At 37.6% G+C, this 24286-nt stretch overlaps 1 protein-coding gene across 2 annotated transcripts; it reads left to right on the forward strand.

Moving 5' to 3' along the window:
• The first annotated feature begins 1967 nt into the window (after positions 1-1967).
• plekho1a (pleckstrin homology domain containing, family O member 1a) lies at positions 1968-23736 on the forward strand. 2 transcript variants are annotated; one of them, XM_052136619.1, is made up of 6 exons: positions 1968-2206; positions 2593-2739; positions 18028-18168; positions 18705-18809; positions 19689-19790; positions 21958-23736. In XM_052136619.1, exons 1-6 carry the CDS (start codon positions 2180-2182, stop codon positions 23065-23067), a joined length of 1632 nt encoding a protein of 543 aa, XP_051992579.1. In that variant the 5' UTR covers positions 1968-2179; the 3' UTR covers positions 23068-23736. The 2 variants fall into 2 exon arrangements, with proteins under 2 accessions (XP_051992579.1, XP_051992581.1); XM_052136621.1 differs by lacking the exon at positions 1968-2206 and having other exon boundaries at positions 2641-2739; positions 17977-18168.
• The last annotated feature ends 550 nt before the right edge of the window (positions 23737-24286 follow it).

Raw genomic sequence — 24286 nt, forward strand, 5'->3', positions numbered from 1 at the left:
CATACGAGTGCAGTTGTACAAGATCATACGTGTTGATCTAACTCTCGCTAATTATTATGCTACATGGCCTCAAATTAATTGAGAGGCTGCATGGGATATATTGTACCGGTACTTAAATAATCATTTGTCGCACTTCAGGACCACTTGAAATGAAATAGTGAAGTTAACAAAATGCTTAAAAAAAATGTAAAAAGGAAAAGAAATGGTTACCGGTCACAACATCTGAAATACACTTTCCCCTATACATTCAAGATGAAAAATCTTGATGTTCACTCAAAAAAGGCTCATGGACATATGCATCCACTAAAATACAGACAATTAAAAGATATGTGATTTTATTTCTAATTGACAGTAGTCAGTTTACACTTGGAGTCAGTTTAAGATATCAGAATCAGAATGAGCTTTATTGACAAGTATGCTTACACATACAAGGAATTTGTCTTGGTGACAGAATCTTCCAGTGCACAAACAATACAACAACAATACAGAGATAATGAAAAAAAAAAAAAAAAATAGAAATAAAAAGCAAATAGAAAATCTAAGTATATATAGAAATACACAATACCACACACACACACACTTATATATCTGTATATAACAGATTTGTATTTGTACACACGCATATATATATATGTGTATGTACAAATACAAATCTGTTATATACAGATGCAAGGGAATGGCAGAAGAGGCAGAAGAGGTGTGGTATGTTCAAGTCAAGTCAAGTCAAGTGGTTTTTATTGTCGTTTCAACCATATACAGTTAGTACAGTACACAGCAAAACGAGACAACGTTCCTCCAGGACCATGGTGCTACATAAAAACAACAAAGGACCAACACAGGACCACATGAGACAACACAACTAAATAAAATACATATATAAAAAAAACCTACATATACCTATATAAAGTGCACGTGCAAACATGTGCAAAAAGTACAGGACAGTACAACAAATTACTGACAATGAACAGGACAATAGACAGTGCAGCGCCGACCAGTACTCAGTAGTGCAAAAAGATGACAGTTTCTAAAAATGTAAACATAACATACTATGAGATAGTGTTCTATGCACATAGCAGTTATTGATGTAGCAGACAGTTATAAAGTGACAGTAATTAAAGTGCAACTCAGGAGACGTGTGTGTCAAACCAGTCTCTGAGTATTGAGGAGTCTGATGGCTTGGGGGAAGAAGCTGTTACACAGTCTGGCCGTGAGGGCCCGAATGCTTCGGTACCTCTTGCCAGACGGGAGGAGGGTAAAGAGTTTGTGTGAGGGGTGTGTGGGGTCGTCCACAATGCTGGTTGTTTGCGGATACAGTGTTTTTTGTAAATGTCTTTGATGGAGGGAAGAGAGACCCCAATGATCTTCTCAGCTGTCCTCACTATCCTCTGCAGGGCTTTGCGGTCCGAAACGGTGCAAGTCCCAAACCAGGCAGTGATGCAGCTGCTCAGGATGCTCTCAATAGTCCCTCTATAGAATGTAGTGAGGATGGGGGTTGGGAGATGTGCTTTCCTCAGCCTTCGAAGAAAGTAGAGACGCTGCTGGGCTTTCTTGGTGATAGAGCTGGTGTTGAGGGACCAGGTGAGGTTGGATAAATATAAATAGATTAAACTGTGTATTGCACATAATTATTGCTCAATGGGGCAGTTTTAACTGTTCGTGAGGTGGGTAGTCTGAGGGATAAAACTGTTCACTGTATCACATAATAACAACAAAAATAAACCAATTGAATACATGAATTTTCCATATACAACTGAAATCCGACCGTTACCTTGTAAGTAAGCTGATTTGCAATGCGTTTAGTTTAATGAGAAAAAGAGAAAGCGCCTGAACCTCTGGACATGCACCATGGCATCATTCTGACAGCTGTGCTCGTTCAATAGATGGAGCAGTCGAGCTCTATAAACGGGAATAACCTCCACCAATCTGTTTCAATGCAAGCCACAGCAACGCAGGGAGTCACCCAAGCCAATGGAGAGCCTGTGCCCGCGTTTTGCAAACCGTCAGTGTAGACACAGGCAGTCAAGCCCTGAGAACCAGCAGCTCATCTCATCCTTAAGAACACCTGCACAGGGCAGAGAGCAATTTTCAGTAAAGGAGAGAAGAGCAAAGCAAAACATATTTTTTCCATACAAATAGGAACAGATTGCGGAATACACATTGGAAAACCCACATAAACAGCATGAGGAAAAGCCATTTGGTTAAACGGGTGAGTATTTGATTGCCTTAAATGAGTCTGTACGTAAAAATATAGGCCTATATATATATTTTTTATTGCACGTTGACTGAATGTAATACATTGCAAGAATTCGGATCATCTATATTTGCTTAGAATGCTTTTGTAAGTCGGTTTAAATTAATTGAACAACAATGACTCCTTTGTTATGATAAGGAATGTAAGATCGTACTTACCGGTTACACTTCTTCCCGTGAATTATAAATGCTGTACACAGGTAATGTTCTTTTATTCCAATTAACGGCACATTTAATTGGCCACACCCTTAAACTGACGGAAAAGCATTTTGAAGTGTTACTACGCAACAGTATTATGTAAGACAGGCGACAAATTAACTGGGTTACTCTTGCAACATTCAGGGTCTTCAAGATGCCAACCAGCCGTCATCGCAACCGGACAAAGTAGGCTGGATCCGCAGGTTCTGTGGCAAAGGGATATTCAGGGAAATATGGCAAAACCGCTTTGTGATGCTTAAAGGAGATCATCTGTACATATTTGAAAAAGAGGTGAGTTATGCAGATAGACTTTAATATATATAAAAAATGCATCTTTTTCTTAAAGTTTCTTAAAAGGTGTCATGACATGCCTTTTTTTATTATTTTGATATGTTGATTGTGGTTCTCTTATAATATTAGAAATTTTTTTGCACACATGCAAAACAAAGTAATGGATTTGTAAAACATGATTGTTTTCCACACTCGTTCTGACCCTCTGTCAGAAACTCTCGGTTTTGGTGGCGCTTCTCCTTTAAAATTTGACAGTAAATGCCCACTGTTATGATTTGCTCTCTCCTCTTGACTGACCTGCTCTCTACTTTCCATCTCACTGCTTACTGCTACTATGCGGGTCTATAGAATTGATAAGGTAAAGTTGGCGTTGATGTGTTGTCAGTACCGCCACTCCCTACATACTATGCAGTCTGCATAGGGCACCAACTCCCAAGGGGGGCACCATCTTACCCTAGGAGGGCACCAGAAAGTCCACCGGCTGCCTTTACTCGCATGTTATATGTTATTCAAGACCTGAAAGCAGTTGCAGAACACAGACGATTGATTCACCCTCATATCACGCTAATATGCATATGTTTACAGTATGACATCACAATGTAGAGGAAGTAGAGAATGAGTCGTTTTGGCAGCTTAATTTCAACAAATGCTCTTTTTGCAGCGAAGAGGAAGTTTTGAGTTCTGAAATTTACAATGTGTAAATATACAACGTATATAAAAGTACAACAAACATGTGAATAATATTAGACAATATTAACTTAAGTTTCAGACAAAAACCGACCAGTTAGTTAATGCATTTCTTCTCCGCCATCGAAAATAGTTCCAAAAAAAGCCAAAGCATTAAGCAAAACTCTCTCTGCACTGAATTGTGTAATAAACAAATCAGTGTCTTTGAACAAATCTTTTAAGTGAATGAATCATTCTCATTCACTTCCATTGTTTTGGTGGTGAACGACTCCAGGTTTTTTAATGAATCAGTTGAGTTAATTGTTGAATAACTCACTCATTACATAAAAGATGCTTATTTGTCACCACCTACTTGAGAAAATATGCAATGTACAGTGGAACGTCATTCATCCAATCAGATTTGAGGGTCGAATTATGATCATTAAAGGTGTTCATCATTACCCTACTACAGGTCTGTCACTTCAAATACTCAGTTTAACTAATAAAATGGGTTACTCTTTACAAGTTTATATTCATTAACATTAGTTAATGCATTAGTAAACATGAATTAACAATGCACAATAATTCAGATTGCATTAACTTATGTTAACATATACAAATTTTAATACAACTTTTAATGTAAAAAATTAGTATATGTAGAAATTAACATTAACCAATATGAACAAATGCTTTCAAAGTATTGTGCTGTTAGTTTGTAACTAATGTTAATGAATATAATTTTATTGTAAAGTTTTACCATAAAATATATGTATGTATGTAACACATTCAGATTTCTAAAGTAAACATAAACTACAAAGATTATTTTGTCAGAAATTCTTGGGGCCTGATTATTTGCCAAAAATTCCTGCCCTAATGGTATGCTCTTGCAACATAATTAAAGTAATCCCTTTGACAAGCTGTAATTTTCTAAAGTATATTATATAAACACTGAAAATTGAAACCCAGATGTGACACAATCAATACAGATCTTGTCCAAGTGTAAATACTGCAACAGGTTATTGGTTACAATCAATATTTCCCTATGCTTGTGTCATGGATATTGTGCAAGTATCAACAGCAAATACCAAAGATCCCTAAAGGTTCAGAAAGTTGCTTACACATAATGAAATTAGAGGCCGATCGAAGAGTGCCTCGGAATTCAATTTGTGGTTTATTGTAGGAGCAACAAATCTTTATAATTGAATTAGTTGCTCACTTGAAGCATGTGCAAAGGAATGGTTGTAATTTTCATGGAAGTGTAGCAGCTTGTTTTTGTCGGTGCCTTTAGGCCCTCATCACTTTCACAGACCCGTCACATTACAGCATATCACTATGGGAAACTGTATGGGCTCTTCAGTGGTGCCCTGCATTTACTCATTAAATGGTTTTCAGCGTTACTAAAGCAGTCACCCAACCCTCACTCTCAAGCTGCATTTTTGGATGAGCAACGTTATTACTTACATTTAAAGATCAAAGACCCAGCTGCACCTCTCTCTGTCCCTAAGGATCCTCATGGCCATTAATCCAATGGCATGCTCTGTCAAATGCAAACTAACCATATCATGCCAACATCTCTATATGTTACTGCAACCAATAGAATTTGCATTCATGCATTTTGTTCTGTCAATGACACTGAAACAGAAATGCCTGCTTTATCTTTTAGGTTATCCATGAACAGAAATAGTGATTTATATGGTTAAGAATCAGATCCTACATACCCTTGCAATTAAGCATTAAAGGCACATTTTATTCTATATTATTGTAGTACTGTATTTTATTTAGATGACAGTTATTAGTGGCTTAATACATGTCAGATTCCTTTGATCAAAATTATTGTCTCATCCTGTCTGTTTGTTTCTTAGTCCCACTTTTCAAAAAACTTTTCAAAGACTAATCAAAGATATATATATATATATATATATATATATATATATATATATATATATATATATATATATATATATATATATCAAGAGATATATCAATAAATATATTTTTTTAATTTGTTCTTAGATTGTTTACATTTAGGGAACGTTGGCTGCTCCCAGTGTTGATGATTTCAGGGTTCTGCTATCCTTGTGGGGACATTTGTTCCCCACACTGTAGGCCAAACATGACACACACTCACTCACACACACAAAAAATGCAGTTGGTGTTATATTGAAGTGGATCTAAACAAATGTATATAGTTCCTATTCATAGTGGTGCATTATTCAAACATGAACTTTACTGAGACAAACAGCATGCCCATAATCTGTGTTATACACTGATGCAGTCGGCAGCTTGAGTTAAGTGTTACGGTTTTGCATATCTATATCTGGAATGTTGTTTTCTTAAAGTACATAATTAGTCGTTTTATATACAGTAGATACAGGTCATTTGTGCTAGATGAAATAAATGAACCACAGCATTTTCTTCTTCCCAGACTTTGTGAATTTGACAAAAGAGAAACGTGATCATTTCAAGGAATGCAAGAAACTCTTACATCAACGGAAGTTCGCTTTTTCACTGATGCTCCCGGCCAAATTGAGAATAAATGCTAAGGATGGCCGTAAAATATTTACATGTCCAAAACAAGCAATGTCCTTCATAAAGTCAATGGACTGAGTAAGTTAATTTGTGGCACTCATATTGCAGCCAAGTGGACCAACTCACTGAACATTCACTTGACCGTCCGAGGAAACTGAGTGCTTTTTTGTTTCTTTTTGTGCTGGTTTTGCCTAGAGGCTGGAGTTTGTTTTGTGTAGTAACACTTCTTCGGAACAGTTGGATTTACATGTTATTTGTTTTTATTCTGACTATTGGCTGGTATTTGGTTAATAGATTATCTTCTGTTGTGTAATTGTCTCACAAAATTTGAAAAGAAACACCGGTCTTGACCAATCAGATGGCAAAGATGTCACGGGGGCTCTCGTAGGCATACATAGATTGTTTGAGTTTAGAGGGATGGACGTCAGTTGGCACTGCCATGCGCAGGGTTAATGCGCACAATAAAACCCCAAACTTTGGGGGGAAGTTTGGGGTTTGATTGTTGCACTAATGTTGGAATGTGGTCTTAATAATTTTATTTTTGACACATAATCTATTTTTTCTAATATGTCAAAATGTAAAATGTTAATATGAGTGGATTGTCTCTCTCCAAATGGATTGTGAATGGGTTGGGGCACCCCATAAAAAGAAGGAAGGATACTTCTCTTCTTAAACGAGAAATATTATATAGTGTTTCCTCAAGAAATGGATCTTTCCCTGCAGCAAGATATGGGGTGGATATATTTTCTTTAGTGCTGGCTCAAGTAAGAGCAGGGGAGTCATTACATTGACAAGTAAACCTGTACAATTCAAATATCTTAAACATTTTAAAGATAAATTAGGAAGAGTCATTATTGTTTTAGCAGAAATCCAGGGGCAAAGTCTTATTTTGGTGAATATTTACGCACCTAACGCTGATTATTAGGGCTTTTTTATTGATCTTGAAGGGATTTTGCTAGTTCAGGACACCCCTCATGATATAATATTGGTAGGAGACTTTAATCTTTTAATGGACTCAGTCCTTGATCATAGTGCTGCAAAAGTGTTTGGAATGCCCATATTTGGAATGCCCAATTCCCAATGTGCTCTAGGTCCTCATGGTGGCATAGCGACTCACCTCAATCCAGGTGGCGGAGGACGAATCTCAGTTGCCTACACGTCTGAGACCACCAATCTGCGCATCTTATCACGTGGCTTGTTGAGCGCGTTACCACAGAGACATAGTGCGTGTGGAGGCTTCATGCTATTCTCCACGGCATCCACGTACCACTCACCACATGCCCCACTGAGAGCGAACCACATTATAGCGACCATGAGGAGGTTTCCCGATGTGACTCTACCCTCCCTAGCAACAGACCTGGTTGGAGTCACTCAGCACGCCATGGATTCGAACTTGCGACTAGTCAGTGTCTTTACTTGCTGAGCTACCCAGGCCCCTCCCTAGAGCAACATTTAATGGATGTGTAAAAATCTTGGTCTTACAGGTATTTGGAGACTTTTGAACCCATCTGTTAGGGACTATAAATTTATTTCATCAGTCCATAAGATTTCACATAGGACATGCCGAGGAGGAGTATGTAACAGCAACCACTAGTCTTTAGTAAACAAACATTTTATATTACATATGATGTGACAACACATTTTCTAATCACAATCCGATTTTATTTTTAATCTCTCTCTCTGACTCTGTGGTGAAAGTCCCATCTCAGGTATGTTTGCCACATATATTTTCTCCATGCTCCTCTACAGACTTCTCAAATGCATCTAACGAGGTCCGTAAACCTCTGGATTTTGCATCTTCATCAAATAACTTGGATGCTGAGGAATATCTCAATTTATTCAATTCCATCTGTTCAAATACCTTAAACTCTGTAGCTCCACTAAAGGCACGTCACTGAAAACCAAAATCAGAGCCCTGGTTTAATGGCAATATTCGATCACTCAGACAGATCTGCCGGCAGGTGGAACGTAAATGGTAAAAGAACCATCTACAAGTGTCTTATGAAATACTGAAGAATACCTCTTTCTTCAAGACCAAGACTCCAACTTGTTCAGCTGTTTGGAATGAATTTGAGCCTGTTTCTCTCCAATTATGCAGAGAAATAACAGATCATCTAAAGCCTACCTTATCTCTAAATGATGTCATACCACAATGCTTTTTCAAGCAAATATTTTACACTATTGGTCCAGATTTACTGTCTGTTATTAATAAATGTATCTGCACTGGGACTGTCCCGACTTGCCTTAAACTTGCAAGGGTGATACCTTTCCTCAAAAAACCCACTTTTGATCCCGCTATCTGTACCAATTTTAGACCTATCTCTAACTTGCCCTTTATTTATTTTTTATTATGGAGAAGGCAGTTTTAACCCAGTTGCAATCATTTTTAAATATGAACTCTATACTTGAACCTCTCCAGTCAGGTTTCAAGGCTTTGCATAGTACAGATTCTGCTCTACTAAATTACATCATAATGACCCCAGACTCTGGGAATGCCATGGCCCTGGTCCTCTTAGATCTTAGCTCAGCATTTGATCTGGTTGATCTCAGTATCCTTATTTCACGCCTTGAGCATTGTGTTGGTATTCGAGGTATGGTTCTGAATTGATTCCGGTCATATCTATCAGGCAGAAGCTTCTCTGTTGCAGTGGGCCAGCACAGCTCCTCAGTGGCACAGCTTACCTGTGGTATTCCACATGGCTCGATCCTCACTTCAACACAATTTTCTTTATATACTGTATGCTTCCTATGGGCACTATCTTTAACAAATATGGGGTGTTGTTTCACTGTTATTCTGACGACACACTGATCTATGTACCGATAAAACGTCATGACAAACAAGCTCTTGACCCTCTCTTAGTTTGTCTACAGGAACTCAAAATCTGGCTGACAGATAATTTCCTACACCTTAATGAGAGTAAAACTGAATTAATCCTGTTTGGACCAAACAAGCTTAAAACAGTGAACAACATTGTCTTTGGTATTCTCACTCCTCATCTCACTTCTTATGCTAAGAACTTTTCTTTGATAGTAGCCTAAAGTTCAACAAACAAATTAACGAAGTGGTTAGATCAAGTTTTTTCCATCTACGTCGCCTAGCTAAAACAACACTTTTCTATTCAGGAAAACGTTTGAAATTGTGATCCATGCTTTTATTTCTTCATGCTTGGTTTACTGTAATTCTCTGTACTCTGGCCTGCACCAATCAGCACTATCCCGCCTGCAGATGGGCCAAAATGCTACGGCACGACTTTTAATGGGCAGTTGTAAACATGAACACTTCACTCCCACTTTACCTGATTACCTCAGGACCGCCCCCCCCCTTTCTATCTGTTTTTAAATCGTTGCTTAAAACATTCTTATTTTCCTTAGCTTTTAATTCATCATATATCATGGTTAAGCTGTGAAATTGCCCTTCTACCTATGTTTTATTTCTGTTATACTGTCCTGCCTGTGATGCCACTGTACAGCACTTTGGTCAACCATGGTTGTTTTTAAATGTGCTATATAAATAAATGTGATTTCATTTGATTTGATATTCTAGAATAGATTTTTTATGTATATATATCTATGTCCCTCATTTCATCTGTTGTTGAACTTTTTAGTCTCAGATCATGCCCTGATGTGTTTAGAGGTGTTGCCACATATGGAGAAAAGGAAATCATAAAGTTGGTACTTTAATGCATCATTTTGCAAAATCCTGAATTTCAACATGTTAAAGGCTGAAATCAATGTTTATATGGAGACCAACTGGTCTTCAGTGTCCTCTGTGGGCGTGGCTTGAGAGGCACTTAAGGCGGTTCTTAGAGGCCGGATCATACCGGATCATAAAAATTTTTTTTGTGATTACAAATTTAGTTGATTCCTACATCAAACACAGAAAAGAAAAACATAAATACACTGAATCAATAAGTAACTCCCACTAACAGCCCTCCCCATTCCCAGCCCCACGCCGACCCTCAACAAACACCCCTGAGTGACTGAGCAAAAAAATTCTCTTGACTCTGAAATAAACTTGGAGGAGCTTGGTGAGGTAATTAAGGCCTTGCCTACAGACAAGGCTCCGGGGCCAGATAGCTTTGCCGCAGATTTTCTTTTTAATGCTACTGAATTGGCTCCACTTTTGTTAGAAGTTTATACGGAATCATTAAAGAATAGAAAGCTCCGCCAACCATGACAAAAGCCCGGATCAGTCTGATTTTTAAAAAGGATAAAGATCCAAGCAAGTGTAAGTGTTACCGTCCAATTTCCCTGATCCAGCTTGGCTTTAAAATATTGTCAAAAATGTTGGTTAAGTAAACTGATTAAGTAAATTTATGACATCTCTTATACATATAGATCATGTGGGGTTTATTCAGGGCCGCAGCTCTTCTGATAACATTAGGCGTTTCATCAATATTATGTGGTCATTGATGAATGATCGGACTCCAGTCGCTGCCATCTCACTTGACGCCGAAAAGGCGTTTGATATGGTAGAATGGGATTATCTTTTTAAGATTTTGGAAATGTACGGATTTGGGAATAAATGTATTGGATGGATTAAGATACATAATAGACACCCTGTAGCGGCGGTACAAACAAATGGATTAATTTCTGATTATTTTACTCTGGATAGGGGCACCCGGCAGGGTTGCTCTCTTTCCCCATTATTTTTTTGTCTTGCCCTGGAACCATTAGCAGCCACGATAAGAAAGGAGGATGATTTTCCAGCGGTGATGGCAGGAGGTGTGGCGCATAAGCTTTTGCTTAACGCAGATTATATTTTATTATTCGTCTCTGACCCCATTAGATCTATGCCTTGCCTTCACAGAATTATTAATTCATTTTCTAACTTCTCAGGATACAGAGTTAATTGGTCTAAACCCGAAGCTTTAGCTTTAACAGTGTACTGCCCTGGAACGGCTTTTCAGCTGGGCACCTTTCAGTGGCCCAATCAGGGCATAAAACATTTGGGTGTTTTATTCCCAGCAAATTTATGTCAGTTAATTTTGCCCCTTTAATGAAATGGCGGGCTTCATTAAATTTATCTATGATTGGGAAGGTTAATGTTATTAAAATTAATGGTATTATAAATATATATATATATATATATATATCCCTTTCTGCTAAGGAAATCATTTTAAGCATAATAACTATAATGCGCTTTAATCGCCGAGACCAGACATCCCAATAAAACCAGGACAGTCTCGATTTTACGTCCCACGTCCTGACAGAGGTACTGTCGGGACACATTTTGTCTTGATTATCAGTCTTAGCTTAAATGTTTCACTAAACTGACATAGCTGTGCTTCTTGCTTCTTCTTTCGTGAGAAACAAGAGATGAGTAACGAGAATTGTTAAAATCAGTCAAAATCAGCTGTACTTTCTCCGTTCAGCTCCAAGCCTGTACAGTACAGGTCAATGTATTCAAATGGCACAATATTTCATATTTCATCGTACTGTATATGTCTGCATTTCTTGTAGTGTGGGTGTGTGCGCGTGTTTCATAAAGTATTATTTTGGGAGTGTCATAGTTGGCAGCAAACGAGCTATATTACTAACATCAGTAAACATTTTAAGACAGTGTGCTGAGCTTGGCAATGTGGAATACCATTGAGAAAAATTAATGCATAGCACGTCTATTTTAGGAGCTGTGCTGTATCTAAACATTGCTAGATGCATGAAACTGCATGTTGTTTAGATACGAGTTTATAGCTGCAATTTATGTATTTATTACACAATTTTATTATTTTATTTGCACCCCCTCTGAACAATGAAATCCCCTCCCTAGCACCACCAACAATTAAAGGGGCCTAATGTTTTATTTGGTCACCTGAATGTTGATCACCACCTGACTTTGATTAGGTAGACAAAACTTTTTCAAATACAAATAATATTTTAAAACACATTTGTTTACTGCTTATTTTATAAGAATATAAAAAAAGAAAAAATCCAAACTACTTATGCCAACTTTTCTTTTTTCAAGGCTTTCAGCTTTTAACAAGATTAATTTTCCTTTCTCTGGACAGTTACATGACAAATTGTTTTTTTTACTTTTAGCCAAAGAAAAAATATTAAATTACTTTATATTCATAATAGAGGTGTATTCAAGTAATTGTTTTGTCTGAAATGCATTTTTAATGTATTTTTGAATAACTTAAATGCGGACAAAAAACTAAAACGTGTTACTTCATTGACCTACATAAATGTCCAAGCATGGATTAAGAATATAAATTACTCTTATATTCTTAAAGAACATTACAAAATAACATTCACTAGTCCATGCTCATAGTAATTGAATGTGTTTAGGGGTGAATGAGTTTTTGTTGATCATATTCTCAAAAGCAGAAGGTAGGCCTGTAAAGAAAGAGATCTTCTCTCATCCGTCACGGTCAATCTCTCCTGAATCCTCCAAATATTTAGGTTTGACAGGCAACAATCTATTGTGTTTCTCATATTTGCACAAGATACCCCAGTTATTCAGTGAAATGAATATTGTAAAATGACCACAGATACAATCATTAACATTCTATTTACCCATCCATCAGTCAGCCAACCAAGGATATTTTTATAGTGTCAGAAAACATTGTCAGCAGGTTGCATCAGTCTGAGTATGTAAGCTACAGGACTGTCTTTCGGTGATGACTGCTTTTAGGCTCTGTGTGTTGTCTGCCAAGGCTGTCTATATTACTGACAGCGATATGCACTGCACTCAACTTTCCTCCAGTGTTCAAGGTAGCCTTTTTCTTGTTAGAATGATGTCACCTGACATAACTCTTTGATTGCTCTCACTCAAATAGCATAGAGTCACACCTCATGCAACACTAGCTATGAATGCCACGACCCTTTCTGACTTCTAAGTGCATCACTTGAAGTTTATACATGTAGGCAGCTGAGCATTTCTAACCATTGAAAGTGCCTCTGTTCAAGCTCTCTCTATATGTCTTGTGTAAATAATTAATGCTCTGGAGTTCACTGTATCCAGGGTGATGCCATGGTTGACCATCATATGTGCAAATGGATCACATGTTAACATGATGAAGATTTACTTATACACAGTGTACATTCACAGACATCTCTGTAAATGGGCCAGTATTTCCTATAATATTACATATTTAAGACTTTGGATTATGAAGTGTGTATAACATAGCTGTATGTCTGATATACTGTATATTAATAAAGTAACAAGACAAAAGAGACCCTGGGAAAATAATTGTAATGAAGAGACATAAGTGGCTGATTGCTTTTATAAAACAGCAGCAACAGCAATTTGATAAAAGACACTAATGTGCAATAAACACTTAAATATATGTATGAATACTAATAATCAGAATAAAGGATTCTTCCACCAAGTAACATTATACTAACTCAAGACTGTTTGAGGTTGCCAAACAACGTAGAAACGTGGCACATTAATATAGAATGTGCTGTCAGGAGTGCGTTTATAGTCATTTCCCAATGGCTTCTGACGTGGCTCATCCAATCCGAATTCATAGACGGTGCTATCCATTTTACAATAATGATTTAAGGATACATCTTTGAAGTTGCATCTTTCTAGTAGTGTATAAAATAAATGAAAGCCAAGTGTCAAGTCATAAAAGCAGTCTGTGCCATAGTGAACTGTGATCTTTCAGTTTGCGTAGGGAAGTTGGTTGACAGATTACAGAACATGCTCAACTGTGATTCGAAGGGATTCAGCAGATCTATTTTTGCAGGATATATCTGGACAACCAATTTTACCAGCCTGATCTCATGAAATTTATATAATGGTGGCAACATTTTTGAAAAACGATTATGTGGTTCCTTAAACATATGGCAGCAGTTCCGAGGTGAAATGTCCACTGAGTGGCGCTAAAAGCGAGTAAAAGTTTCTCCCAAACAGATGAGATTTATGAGGTTATGTAATGCTCAACTGAGTTTTAAAAAACCTACCTCCCTACTCCCCTACACTTTAACAACACTATCATAAAAAGCAAATGTGGATGAAAATTGCAATTGCTAAAGCAATCACTTCATTTTGTGGTGCTTCTATGACACGTTCGGCTCATGCATCGACTTGCTTTTCTGGACTCGTACCCCATTTCTTTTCAGCTCAAGTTCAGCTAATTCACAATTTGATGTATTTTTAAATTGATCAAACATTGGGTGATGTGTGAGGAACAATGCGAAAAGTATGTGTTTATAAACTGATAATCTGCTGTTTTACTCTGATAATCTACTTGTGATTTGTGTGAAGGAAATAAGTCACTGTTGTTATAGTCCCTTTAGTGTTTATTTCACAAGGAAACTACCACGATACATTCAACAAGCCAAGTAAAAAATTTATTTTGCAAAAATGAGGTATAGGTGAAATAGGTAGTAACATGGTTCTGTCAGGTTGCATTTTACCTTGTCCATGGTTTTCAAGGATGTCTGTGAATCCGGTCCATGCTGGCATCTACCTAATTTGGCTAGCGTCAAGTGACAGATGAATTCACATCAAAATACTGTAGAAATGGCTGCACAGCCTTTGATGTCAACAACACAGCACATGTTAATCATTTGCTCCTCCATTTTAAAGTTTGTTAAAAGCCTTTTTTATTTTGCTATCCTCACTATGCACGATTGGCCTATATGGTTAGTTGTATTTTATTAAATGCATTTAGCATGTTTTTTGTTTGTTTGCTGCTGTCTATCCCTATTAGAACAGACCTGCAACCCATCAGTTGGAGTTGAGAACCACTGCATTACAGTCCTGCATTTTGAGTGATTTTATGGTTGTTAGGCTCAAAGCAAAGTGAAAGTGCCCGAATTCAGCCTTATAAATTACCAATTTACAGCGGCTTTAAAATCTGCCTTACTCTGAAAATCCTCTGGGATTTTGGGATAAAAAACATCAAGTGAATGTAAAATTCATAGGAGTACTCTTCACAAAGCCAGTGTTTTAGTTCTTACATTTTTGTTGTGGATGGAGTTACCGGCATCAGAAAGAAGATGGTCGGTTAGTGGGTTATTTTTGGAGGTGGTTAATCCAGAGATCAGGAAGGCCCCCTGCCGGGAACATGCTGTGCCAACAGTGGGGGAGTGAAATATTGATGTGGTGAAGAGAGGGCAGGCTCTTTTCCTCCAGGGGTCTTTTGCCCCATATTAGCATCACTAGTATGCTCTTTCTCAGATTATTCACTCACTCACATTTAAATGTGTCACCCCAGGAGACCAGCTGAAGTTGTGTGGTTACACAAATTTTACCTGGATTTTGTTCTTGATTGGTAACATATCTGTTTTTTTAAACTGCAAACATGACCTAATTACAGCCAGAATATAATGCTGTGGAGTAACATTTCAAATCAGTTAGCAAGATATATTTCAAACAGACTGCTTTACTTGTGCTTGCTGTTTGGTCTATGATCACACATCACTTTGATCTTTTACTTTAATCTCAAGCTCACTGACACCAGATTCCTTTGTTGCGTATTTCCGTTGCTATGGTAATGCCTAGTATCAATACAGAACTCTGACCCAAAATGTCTTCTTTACCATTTTTTTCCCTGTGACATTGCACAGCTCATGCTAATATCTCTTCCGTTGAGTTTTATGGCCTCTAAGCACAAACCTTATTGACCCTCATTGTGTCTCTCTGGGAATTGATATCCCACTATGTGTGTGTGATCTTTTTTTTTTGGTCTTCTTCTCAGGTTCAATGAAATTTACCACTATTCCTCCACAGTCAGCTGTATTGAGGACTGACCTATCCAAAAATTAGGCATTTTCTCAGATGGGTCACTGACTGAATAATTAGAGGAGGAGCTGAACTAACCAAAAACCGTTTGGAACATCTGTCTTGATTTCTGATGGATACAGAGAGTGACAATTTTACTGTTGTATTATTTGGCATGGACTGAATTAAAATTTAAGAGACTTTGAAAGGCTTGGTTACATGTACGTCAGGGTTGTGCTGTTCTTGAACTTTCATTTTTAATTTAATCATAAGGCATTGTGAAAAAATAAAGTGTTAATATACTGATTTTACATACCTCATAATTTTTTTATCTCAAATCTGGTTAGTAAGCATCTCCTGTACTGAACCGTTAAACATTCTTTATTTAATAGATGTTGTACAGAAAAACATCTGGCCAATTTAATATGCAGAACTTTATTTGCTCAATGTTTGTTCTTTTGGATAGTTCACCAATATGACTTTCTTCTGTGGAACATCTTGTGTGATCTTTTGTCCATATAATGAAAGCGAATGGTGACTGAGACTATAAGTAACATCTCCTTTTGTGTTCAACAGAAGAAAAAAAGTCAGACCCACTTTATAGGTCTAACTTTAGCTACTATGTACTTAAGCATTTTATACAATGTACATCTGTAATTCAATTGGTAACCGTAACACTAACCCTAAACCTTACTTTACCACAAGAGTTACCCTAAACCCTAATCCCTAACTCTCATCCTAAACCTTCCTCTACCTCAACCTCAGTAGCAGAAAATTACAATTTTGGGAGAATTTTGTAGAACAACATGTAGTTACACAATAAATATATTGCATTGTATGTATTTAACTTTAGTACACATTGTAGTTAAAGTAAAGGGCATACAGAGTGGGACCAAAAATTCTGTCTGAAGTGTCTGAAATGACATGAGAATGAGTAAATTATTTAGAATTTACATTTTTGGAGGAACTGTCCTTTTATTTTGATATACACTCAAGGGTACAGGTGCTTATTGTGCATTTTTGAAACTTAAATACGTGTGTATCCATTTTATTGTAATTTTGTTACGTTTTGTTTAGTTTTCTGTCTACATGAGCTAAAGTGAATATGTCCCTCCATGAATCACTGTTGTCTGCGTTGTGGGCCTCTGAAAACACTGCAGATCCTGTCTATTAATTCAAGTCAAGTCATTGTTATTTGTTTAGCGCTTTTCACAACACTTACGGTAAATCATGCTTTAACAGAAAATTAAGCGGTAATATCTATAAAGTCTTAAAGTCATCATTGTGTAGTTTGATTAAATATGATTATAAATTGTTTATAAAAATAAGTAATGAAATCATAACTGTATTTAGAAACCCAGTGAGCAAGCCGATGGCGACAGTGACAAGGAACACAAAACTCCATAAGATGTTGGTTAATAGCGAAAAATAACATTGTGAGAAACCGGACTCACTTTGGGGGCCAGTTCCCCTCTGGCTAACATCATGAATATAATGCCAATATTACTTATTTATGTAAAGTGCAAGTCATGCTTTAAAAATAGGAAACTAAGTAAGTGTTAAGGGTCAGTGTTTAAACAAAGATTTTGTAATTAAGGACTAATGTCTTTGAAGTTCATCCTGGATTAACTGCAGAAGTTCACATAGATGCAATTGTCCTTGTTAGTTGGCTGATGAAGGCTTTTGTTGGCAATTAATTGATAATCTATGTATCCCATTATAAGAGTGTAGTCCATCATTAGACCAAGGTGATGCAGGCAGAGATCAGTGAGGATATGAATCCCGAGGTTGAGACAGGGAAACAAATAGAATAATATTAGCATAGATGCCGTTCAGTTTGTTGCAGAGTTATAGATTATGGGAAGTGCTTCCGGTTCTAGCAGACCTAACTAAAGCAGCCTAATTGTGGGTTTGAGGTTAAATTAGGTGTATGCCTGACTAAATAGAGAAGTCTTTAGTCTAGACTTAAACTGGGGGAGTGTGTCTGTAATGAACGTGATGGAATATAGCGTGGTAGAAGTTCACTTAAGTACTGCGGAGCTGGACCATTCAAAGCTTTGTGCGTAAATAATGGAATTTAAAAATTTATATGAAATTTAACAGGTAGACAAAGTAATGATGATAAAATGGGGCTAATATGATCTTATTTCTTGGTTCTAGTCAACACTCTGGCAGCTGCATTTTGAACCAATTGAAGTTTATTTATTGATCTTGCTGGACAGATGTCCCAGTAATGCAATACAATAATCTAGTCTTGAGGAAGACAATGTAACAGTACATCCATCGAGAGTCAAATAATATTTTAGAAGCTTATTTTAGAGGTTTTTGGTCCAATAATTAATCGTAGAAATGACGTGTACCCACAGGCTTGGTGATGGTCTGTGAATGTGTGCTGATGCTGCTCTTCTTGTGTCCAGATGAAGAATGATGGAAAGACTCATGAAGTGTTTGACCTGGCACTTTATGAGCGCTCAGAGGAACTGCGAAAGGCTAAGAGCCACAGCAAGAAGAACCACAGTAAATTCACCCTGCTGCGCTGCCACCAACCTGGGAACAAGGTAACAAAACAAGGCTTGAAAAAAGTGCCTGTAATATTTACAGTGCCTTGAAAAATATTTGCCCCATCCGGATTTCTTCTGTTTTTGTGTATATCTCATACTATATTGTTTCAAAAGTTCAAACTAAATCTAACATAATATAAATATGAAATGATAAGGCTATTTATTGAAACAAAAAAGTTATCCAATGCCAACTGGGCCTGTTTGAAGTGCCTCACTGTTTCGCAGATATTCTATCTGGAAAAAGTGGGACAAGTCAAACTTATTTTGTTTGGTAATCATTATTATGCCACAAATGCTGTTGATTGACACACTTGAATTTGGAAGACATGAAGACACTTCTGGTAAGGAATATAGTGAACAACGATGCTCAATGCTCGGTGCATTCTTCGATTTTTTAAGGAGTGAATGTTTGAGTGCACTAGAACAATATGCTTGTTGGGAAAAGTCTTGAAAACGTGCTATAGTTTTATTTACTATCACCATGGAATTTAGGGCTCTGTTAATTAAGACTATGATGCCTTTCTTTCCATTAGAGTCCCAATCTCGTATTTCTGGCTGTGAGTCCAGAAGAAAAGGAATCTTGGATCAATGTTTTAAATTCAGCTATTACCAGAGCAAAGAACCGTGCCCTGGATGAAGTAAGCACAGATATTTCAGCTACTCTGTTTATTTTTTTATGTTTAATGCCTTTTCCCAACCTCCTGCAGCCTCCTCCCACACACTTTTCCCTTGCTAGTCTGTGTCTTTATCCTTATATATTAATGTTCTTTTCTTTCTCTTGTGTATTCTACTGCTAACCCTCTTGCACTCCACCTTTTGTCTATCTCCATCTCACGATATGTGTTTCCTTTGCACCATTGGATAAGATGCTGGAAATGCTTTTATTTAGCAATTCTTTTTTGAAACTACAAAAGAGTCCTGACATACAAGTAACACAGAAGCTGCCAAAATAAAGTTTATTTGGATGATATATTCAGTAAAAGCATTTAGGCTAAGCACTGTTAAGCGAACGTCAAGCATTCATTTTTGGACATTTATTGTCATGTCCAAGTAAAGTGGGGTTTAAGTTTAAAAGGTGAAGGGGCTAGTATTCAATATACAGTACAATTTTACATAAAGACTCTCTATTTAAGTGAAATCTTCTTTTGGAATTGCATATATGGTGATACCCTTTCACGTTAGCTTCTTGTGTTAACAAGAAGCTAATGTCAGCAAACTATAAAAAAAAATATCTCAGTTTTGGCATATTGCATTAATTGAAACTCACTTCTGTGAATTTAACAACATGTGTATATCACATTACTATTTATAAATCTGCAAATTTATTTTCACACTAACAACTGCTGGATAAGATGAAAGTGAGACTAATTAACACTTACTAACTCTCTTCATAGCTCTTCAGCCATATAGGCCTGTTGTGTGTAAATTAGAATCCATTTAAGGCTGCTGAAAAAAACGGTGTTAATATTAGCCTATATGGTGAGAATGTTCGCATCTCCAGTTTATTATCTTTGCAGGTCACTATTGAGGAGGAGAGTCTTCTTGCACACCCTACACGCGATCGAGCCAAGATCCCACTCGGCCGTCGCTTGCCTACGCGAGGTCATCTTCTGGCTGTGGTGGGTGGCATTCTAGTTTTGACTTTGAGTCTGAGGACAGTTGTTATTTGTCTGTTTACACTGTTGTCAGCCAGAGGAAATTTATTGATGGGCACTTGGTTGTTGCTTGATGCATTAGAGATGAAACCGATATATGCATCTACATTATTTATAAAACAGCTGCAGAACAGAGAGATGGTCATATCAGACAGAAAACTTTGCTGAAGGTTTTTACGTCTATGTTTCATGGAATGAAGACAAATTACCATTTGCTAAGATCTTTGCAAAGATTATAACAAAATGTTCCATATGAAATTTTGTGAGAAGCATGATTTTCAGTCAAATTTACTCATAAAGAGGTAAAAATGTAATTTATATGATTCTTACATGCATCACATTGAACCGTGAAAATGCAAAGCATCTTTTTAAAACGGTGGAAACAGTGAATCCTAATCAAGGGAAACACTTATTGTGGTCAACTGTCTAATTTTATTGTGATTACAATGATAAACAGGCCTAGATGGAATATGCGTACTGCGCTGATTTTAAGGGATATCTGCAGTATTCTGTGGAAATGGATTTGAAAATAGTAAATGTTCGTGGTCGCTATAATGTGGTTCGTTCTCAGTGGGGTGTGTGGTGAGTTGAGCGTGGATGCCACGGTGGATGGCTTGAGGCCTACACCTGCACTATGTCTTCATGGCATCGGGCTCAGCAACCCACATGATAAGATGTGGTCTTTTCTGCAGAATTCTAGTCTAGGGCTGCTGATAACATAAGTGTAAGTGAACAGAACTATTCCTAATGTTTCTACGACATACTACATTTAAAATATGTTGACCTAAAACATTTGTTTCATGTGGTAATATCTAAATTAACAGTTTTTATTCAACTAAACTAATTTTATGGTTCAGATGAGGTAGAAATAGATCCTTAAAGTTACACTATGTAAGAATAGTTGTATGGTTACGTCATGGCCATCAATAAAGAAAAGAAGGTCTGGAGCTACTACAGCGCGTGTATATGTGCGGTGATAAGTGTGGTAGTAGTTTGTATCCACAACACATGAGCAAAACTGAACATGGATCATTCAAAAAGGTAACCCACCGGAGAATCACCCATTTTCAAAGTAAAGAAACCGAGAAGAGTTTGCAAGTAAAAATGGAAAGTGACAGAGCCCGTAATAATAAAACACAAAACAACACCGACTTGGCTTTTTCAGAAATGGTAACAACTCAGAGATCTGCAAGGATTTAAAACCGACCCAGAGATTGATTTTTTGCCTCAACAGGTAAGATATTTTATTGAACCGATAGTTAGCCAGGTAGCTCTCTTATCACAGTAGTTCATTAGATAGCGTTAGCCACACTAATGGGGCATTTTATTATGGATTGTGGAACTGCTGTGCTTTCAATTTCATTTTCGAGTATGGACAATAAAAAAAAACTTTATTCTGGTAACAATGCCATTCTAAACTAGTTACTACTTTAGTCTATTTGCCTGCTAGCTGAGTTATATTTTCCACCATTTGCACCATTTACACTGTTTGACTTTATCTGACAATGCTAGAATTATTGTTAATGTTAGCGTTGCCTAACTTTAACGCTATTTATTTTAAAACAATTGTTTCAATAAGTCAAAACAACAACGGAAGATATGCTACTTACCTGTTCATATTTGTCCATCTTTTTCTTCCTTTCATTATTTATTTATTTATTGAGGGGAGGGGATTTGTTGTCATTAGTGACATTCGCTCTGATAAGTTGATCACCTGTAACCATGGTTACACTGGTACTCCTCAAACCATCAGATTCATCTGCTCAGAGGAGCAGAGCCGAAGGTCAGCTCACGTAATTACCAAAACAGTGTTCCTCTGCAAGAAATTTGCTGTTTTGTTCTTCAACAGCTAGAGGGCTAAAAGATACATAGTAAAGCTTTAAGGAAACATTTGCAGGTTACCACTTTTTACTGTGTACATAGTACTCTGAACTTTTCTTGATTTGATTATCAGTTTTGTAAATTCTAATCGCAATTACAACATCAAGGGAAATAAGCGCAAAATCTTTTCTGATAATATGGCAGATGGCTATAATTGCTAAGGTCAGATTGGTCAGTAACTTTGTAAGGTGAGATCAAAGGGCCAGTTAGCCATTTAACAATAATGGTATTTTATGTTGTCCTATTATAGGCCTCTTCCTCCTCTGATGGAATGTTGACACTGGACTTGGTGAATGAGTTGGATGCTGCTATGTTTGATGATGATGAGTGGATGAAGGACCATCAGGTCAGCATTGATAAACTGGCTCCAAGCCGTCGACGAGCTGGCACTGATGTGTCCAGGCCACCAGCCTCCATTACAGAGAACAAGGTGAAAACCAGCAGCTTGCCCCGCTGTAATGAGTTCTCTTGGAGCCAAGAAAACCAGTCTCACACCCCTCAAAGTGGGAAGAAGGTCTTCGCTCAAGGCCGCAACCGCTGTGCATCCATGGACGATGCTCTGTCCCGAGGAGAGCGGAAACCTACCAAGAAGAATGGGCTCCAGGCAACACTGGCCCAGAGTCCCACAGGTCATCTGCAGGACCTGATCACCCAGAAGCTGCAGAGGACACAAGAGCTACTGGCTGAGATCCAGGAACAGGAGCCCCATAGGGGTAGGATGGGATCTTACCCCTACCTGAGAGGCATTGACTCCCCCCGACTTCGCCATCTCAGGGGCTCTGACTCCCCTCACTCGAAGGGCTCATGCTCACAAAGCTCTCCCCACAGCAAAGGCACTGACTCACCCTCAGTAAGGGTGAAAGATTCACCTAGTTCCAAAGGGAAGGAATCACCTCACGTAAAATCAAAGGACTCTCCCCGCACTAAAGCTTCAAAATCACCTCATTCGAAGACTGCATTTCGTTCGAAGAGCATCGACTCACCTGATTTTAAAGAATCAAGTTCACCCCATATGAAATGCATTGATTTGACCCACATCAAAAGCTCACACTCACCTCTTTCCACTTGCTCAAACTCACCCCATTTGAAGTCCACGGACCCTGCTTTTTTTCGGATGTGCAACTCACCCCTTTTCAAAGGCATGAAGGGCACTGACTCGCCCCTCAGTGAAGCTTTGGACTGGGAGAGCAGAAGGGTAGCCACTGAGCGGTTATTACAGGAAGCCATTTCATTTTGGCGAGAAGCTCGAGAAATACTGGCGGAGGTAAAGGAGCTACAAGCCAGGCAGCAGCGGGCAGAGCAAAGTAAAACTGAAAAGCCCACAACACCCTCACAGAACCGCAAGCAGAATATCCCCTGACCAAATCTTTAGTCATGTGAGCCTTTACAATGAATGCAAAGAGAAAAATAGATGAAAATTGCTGTTTTGCCTGCAGTGCCAAACAGTGCCCTGTATCATTTTACATTCAGTTTTTTTTACACTTCAACCCTTTGTCTTTTCACTTTGAAGTTTACTTGTATAATTACTTGTCTAAGAATTGGAATCTACTTTTATAAGGATAGTTTACCCAACAATGAAAATTCTGTCATCATTTACCCTAATGTTGTTCCAAAAAAGAAATAATTATTTTCTGTTAGGCAGAACGACAGCCTCAGTCACAATTCACTTTCATTGTATGTAAAAAAGATGCAATGAAAATCAGAAGACAATCAAAGTCATGCATGTTGGAAAAACATGAGGGTAAGTAAATGATGATAATTTACATTTTTGGGTGAACTATCACTTTAAGGCTTTAAAGGTGTACTCTTATTGCCATTGGTTAGAACTGGAGTGTGTTGTGTAGTTAGTCTTGATTCACTTTTGCAGAAACACCTCAGGTGGAAAAGCTGTATTGAGGAGAGCATGATGGGAATGTTGAGTTCTTAATGTTTCCTTTGAAGGCCAGCAGTGGTCCAGTCATGATAGATATTTATAATATTTGTTTTCCCCAAAATAACTAAAGACGCACAAAATTTGAAAATAAAATGATTTGTCTTGCTCAAGTAGTTTTTCTTCCAAGATACACAAAGACAGACTAGACTTTGAGTATCTGACAAACTAGAGTGGTGTGGTGATAGCTGAAATGAAAAGGACGTTATTAATTATATAACGTTATTTATTTATTTCAAAAGTAGGACTAAAACATGTATTACTGGGTTGGTCTTTCATGTACCTTTGCTCTCACCTCAGGTCATAAGCAATAACAGCCATTCTGATATTCAGTACAACAGCATGATTATGAGTGTGACATTTCAAACACAATATGGCTAGCTAGTTTGTTTATTTTTGCTCCTCTGTTTACACTGTACCCAAGCATTACCTCAAAAGATGCCCCGTTCTATCGCTGATGTGCTGCAGAGCTACATCAGCCACTTAAAGGTGCATTCTGTCATTTGGGGCTAATTTAAAAAGTTTTACACATTAACAAATGAACTGTGTTTTTGTGAAGAGTGATCTGAATGGTGTACACACAGGAGACGAAGACTGTACTCGTATAAAAAGTGTTTTTATTAAACATTGTGCGGGTCACCCCTTCAAT

This window comes from Xyrauchen texanus, chromosome 10 (genome assembly GCF_025860055.1).
Source record: "Xyrauchen texanus isolate HMW12.3.18 chromosome 10, RBS_HiC_50CHRs, whole genome shotgun sequence".
In the NCBI taxonomy this organism is placed as follows: Eukaryota; Metazoa; Chordata; class Actinopteri; order Cypriniformes; family Catostomidae; genus Xyrauchen; species Xyrauchen texanus.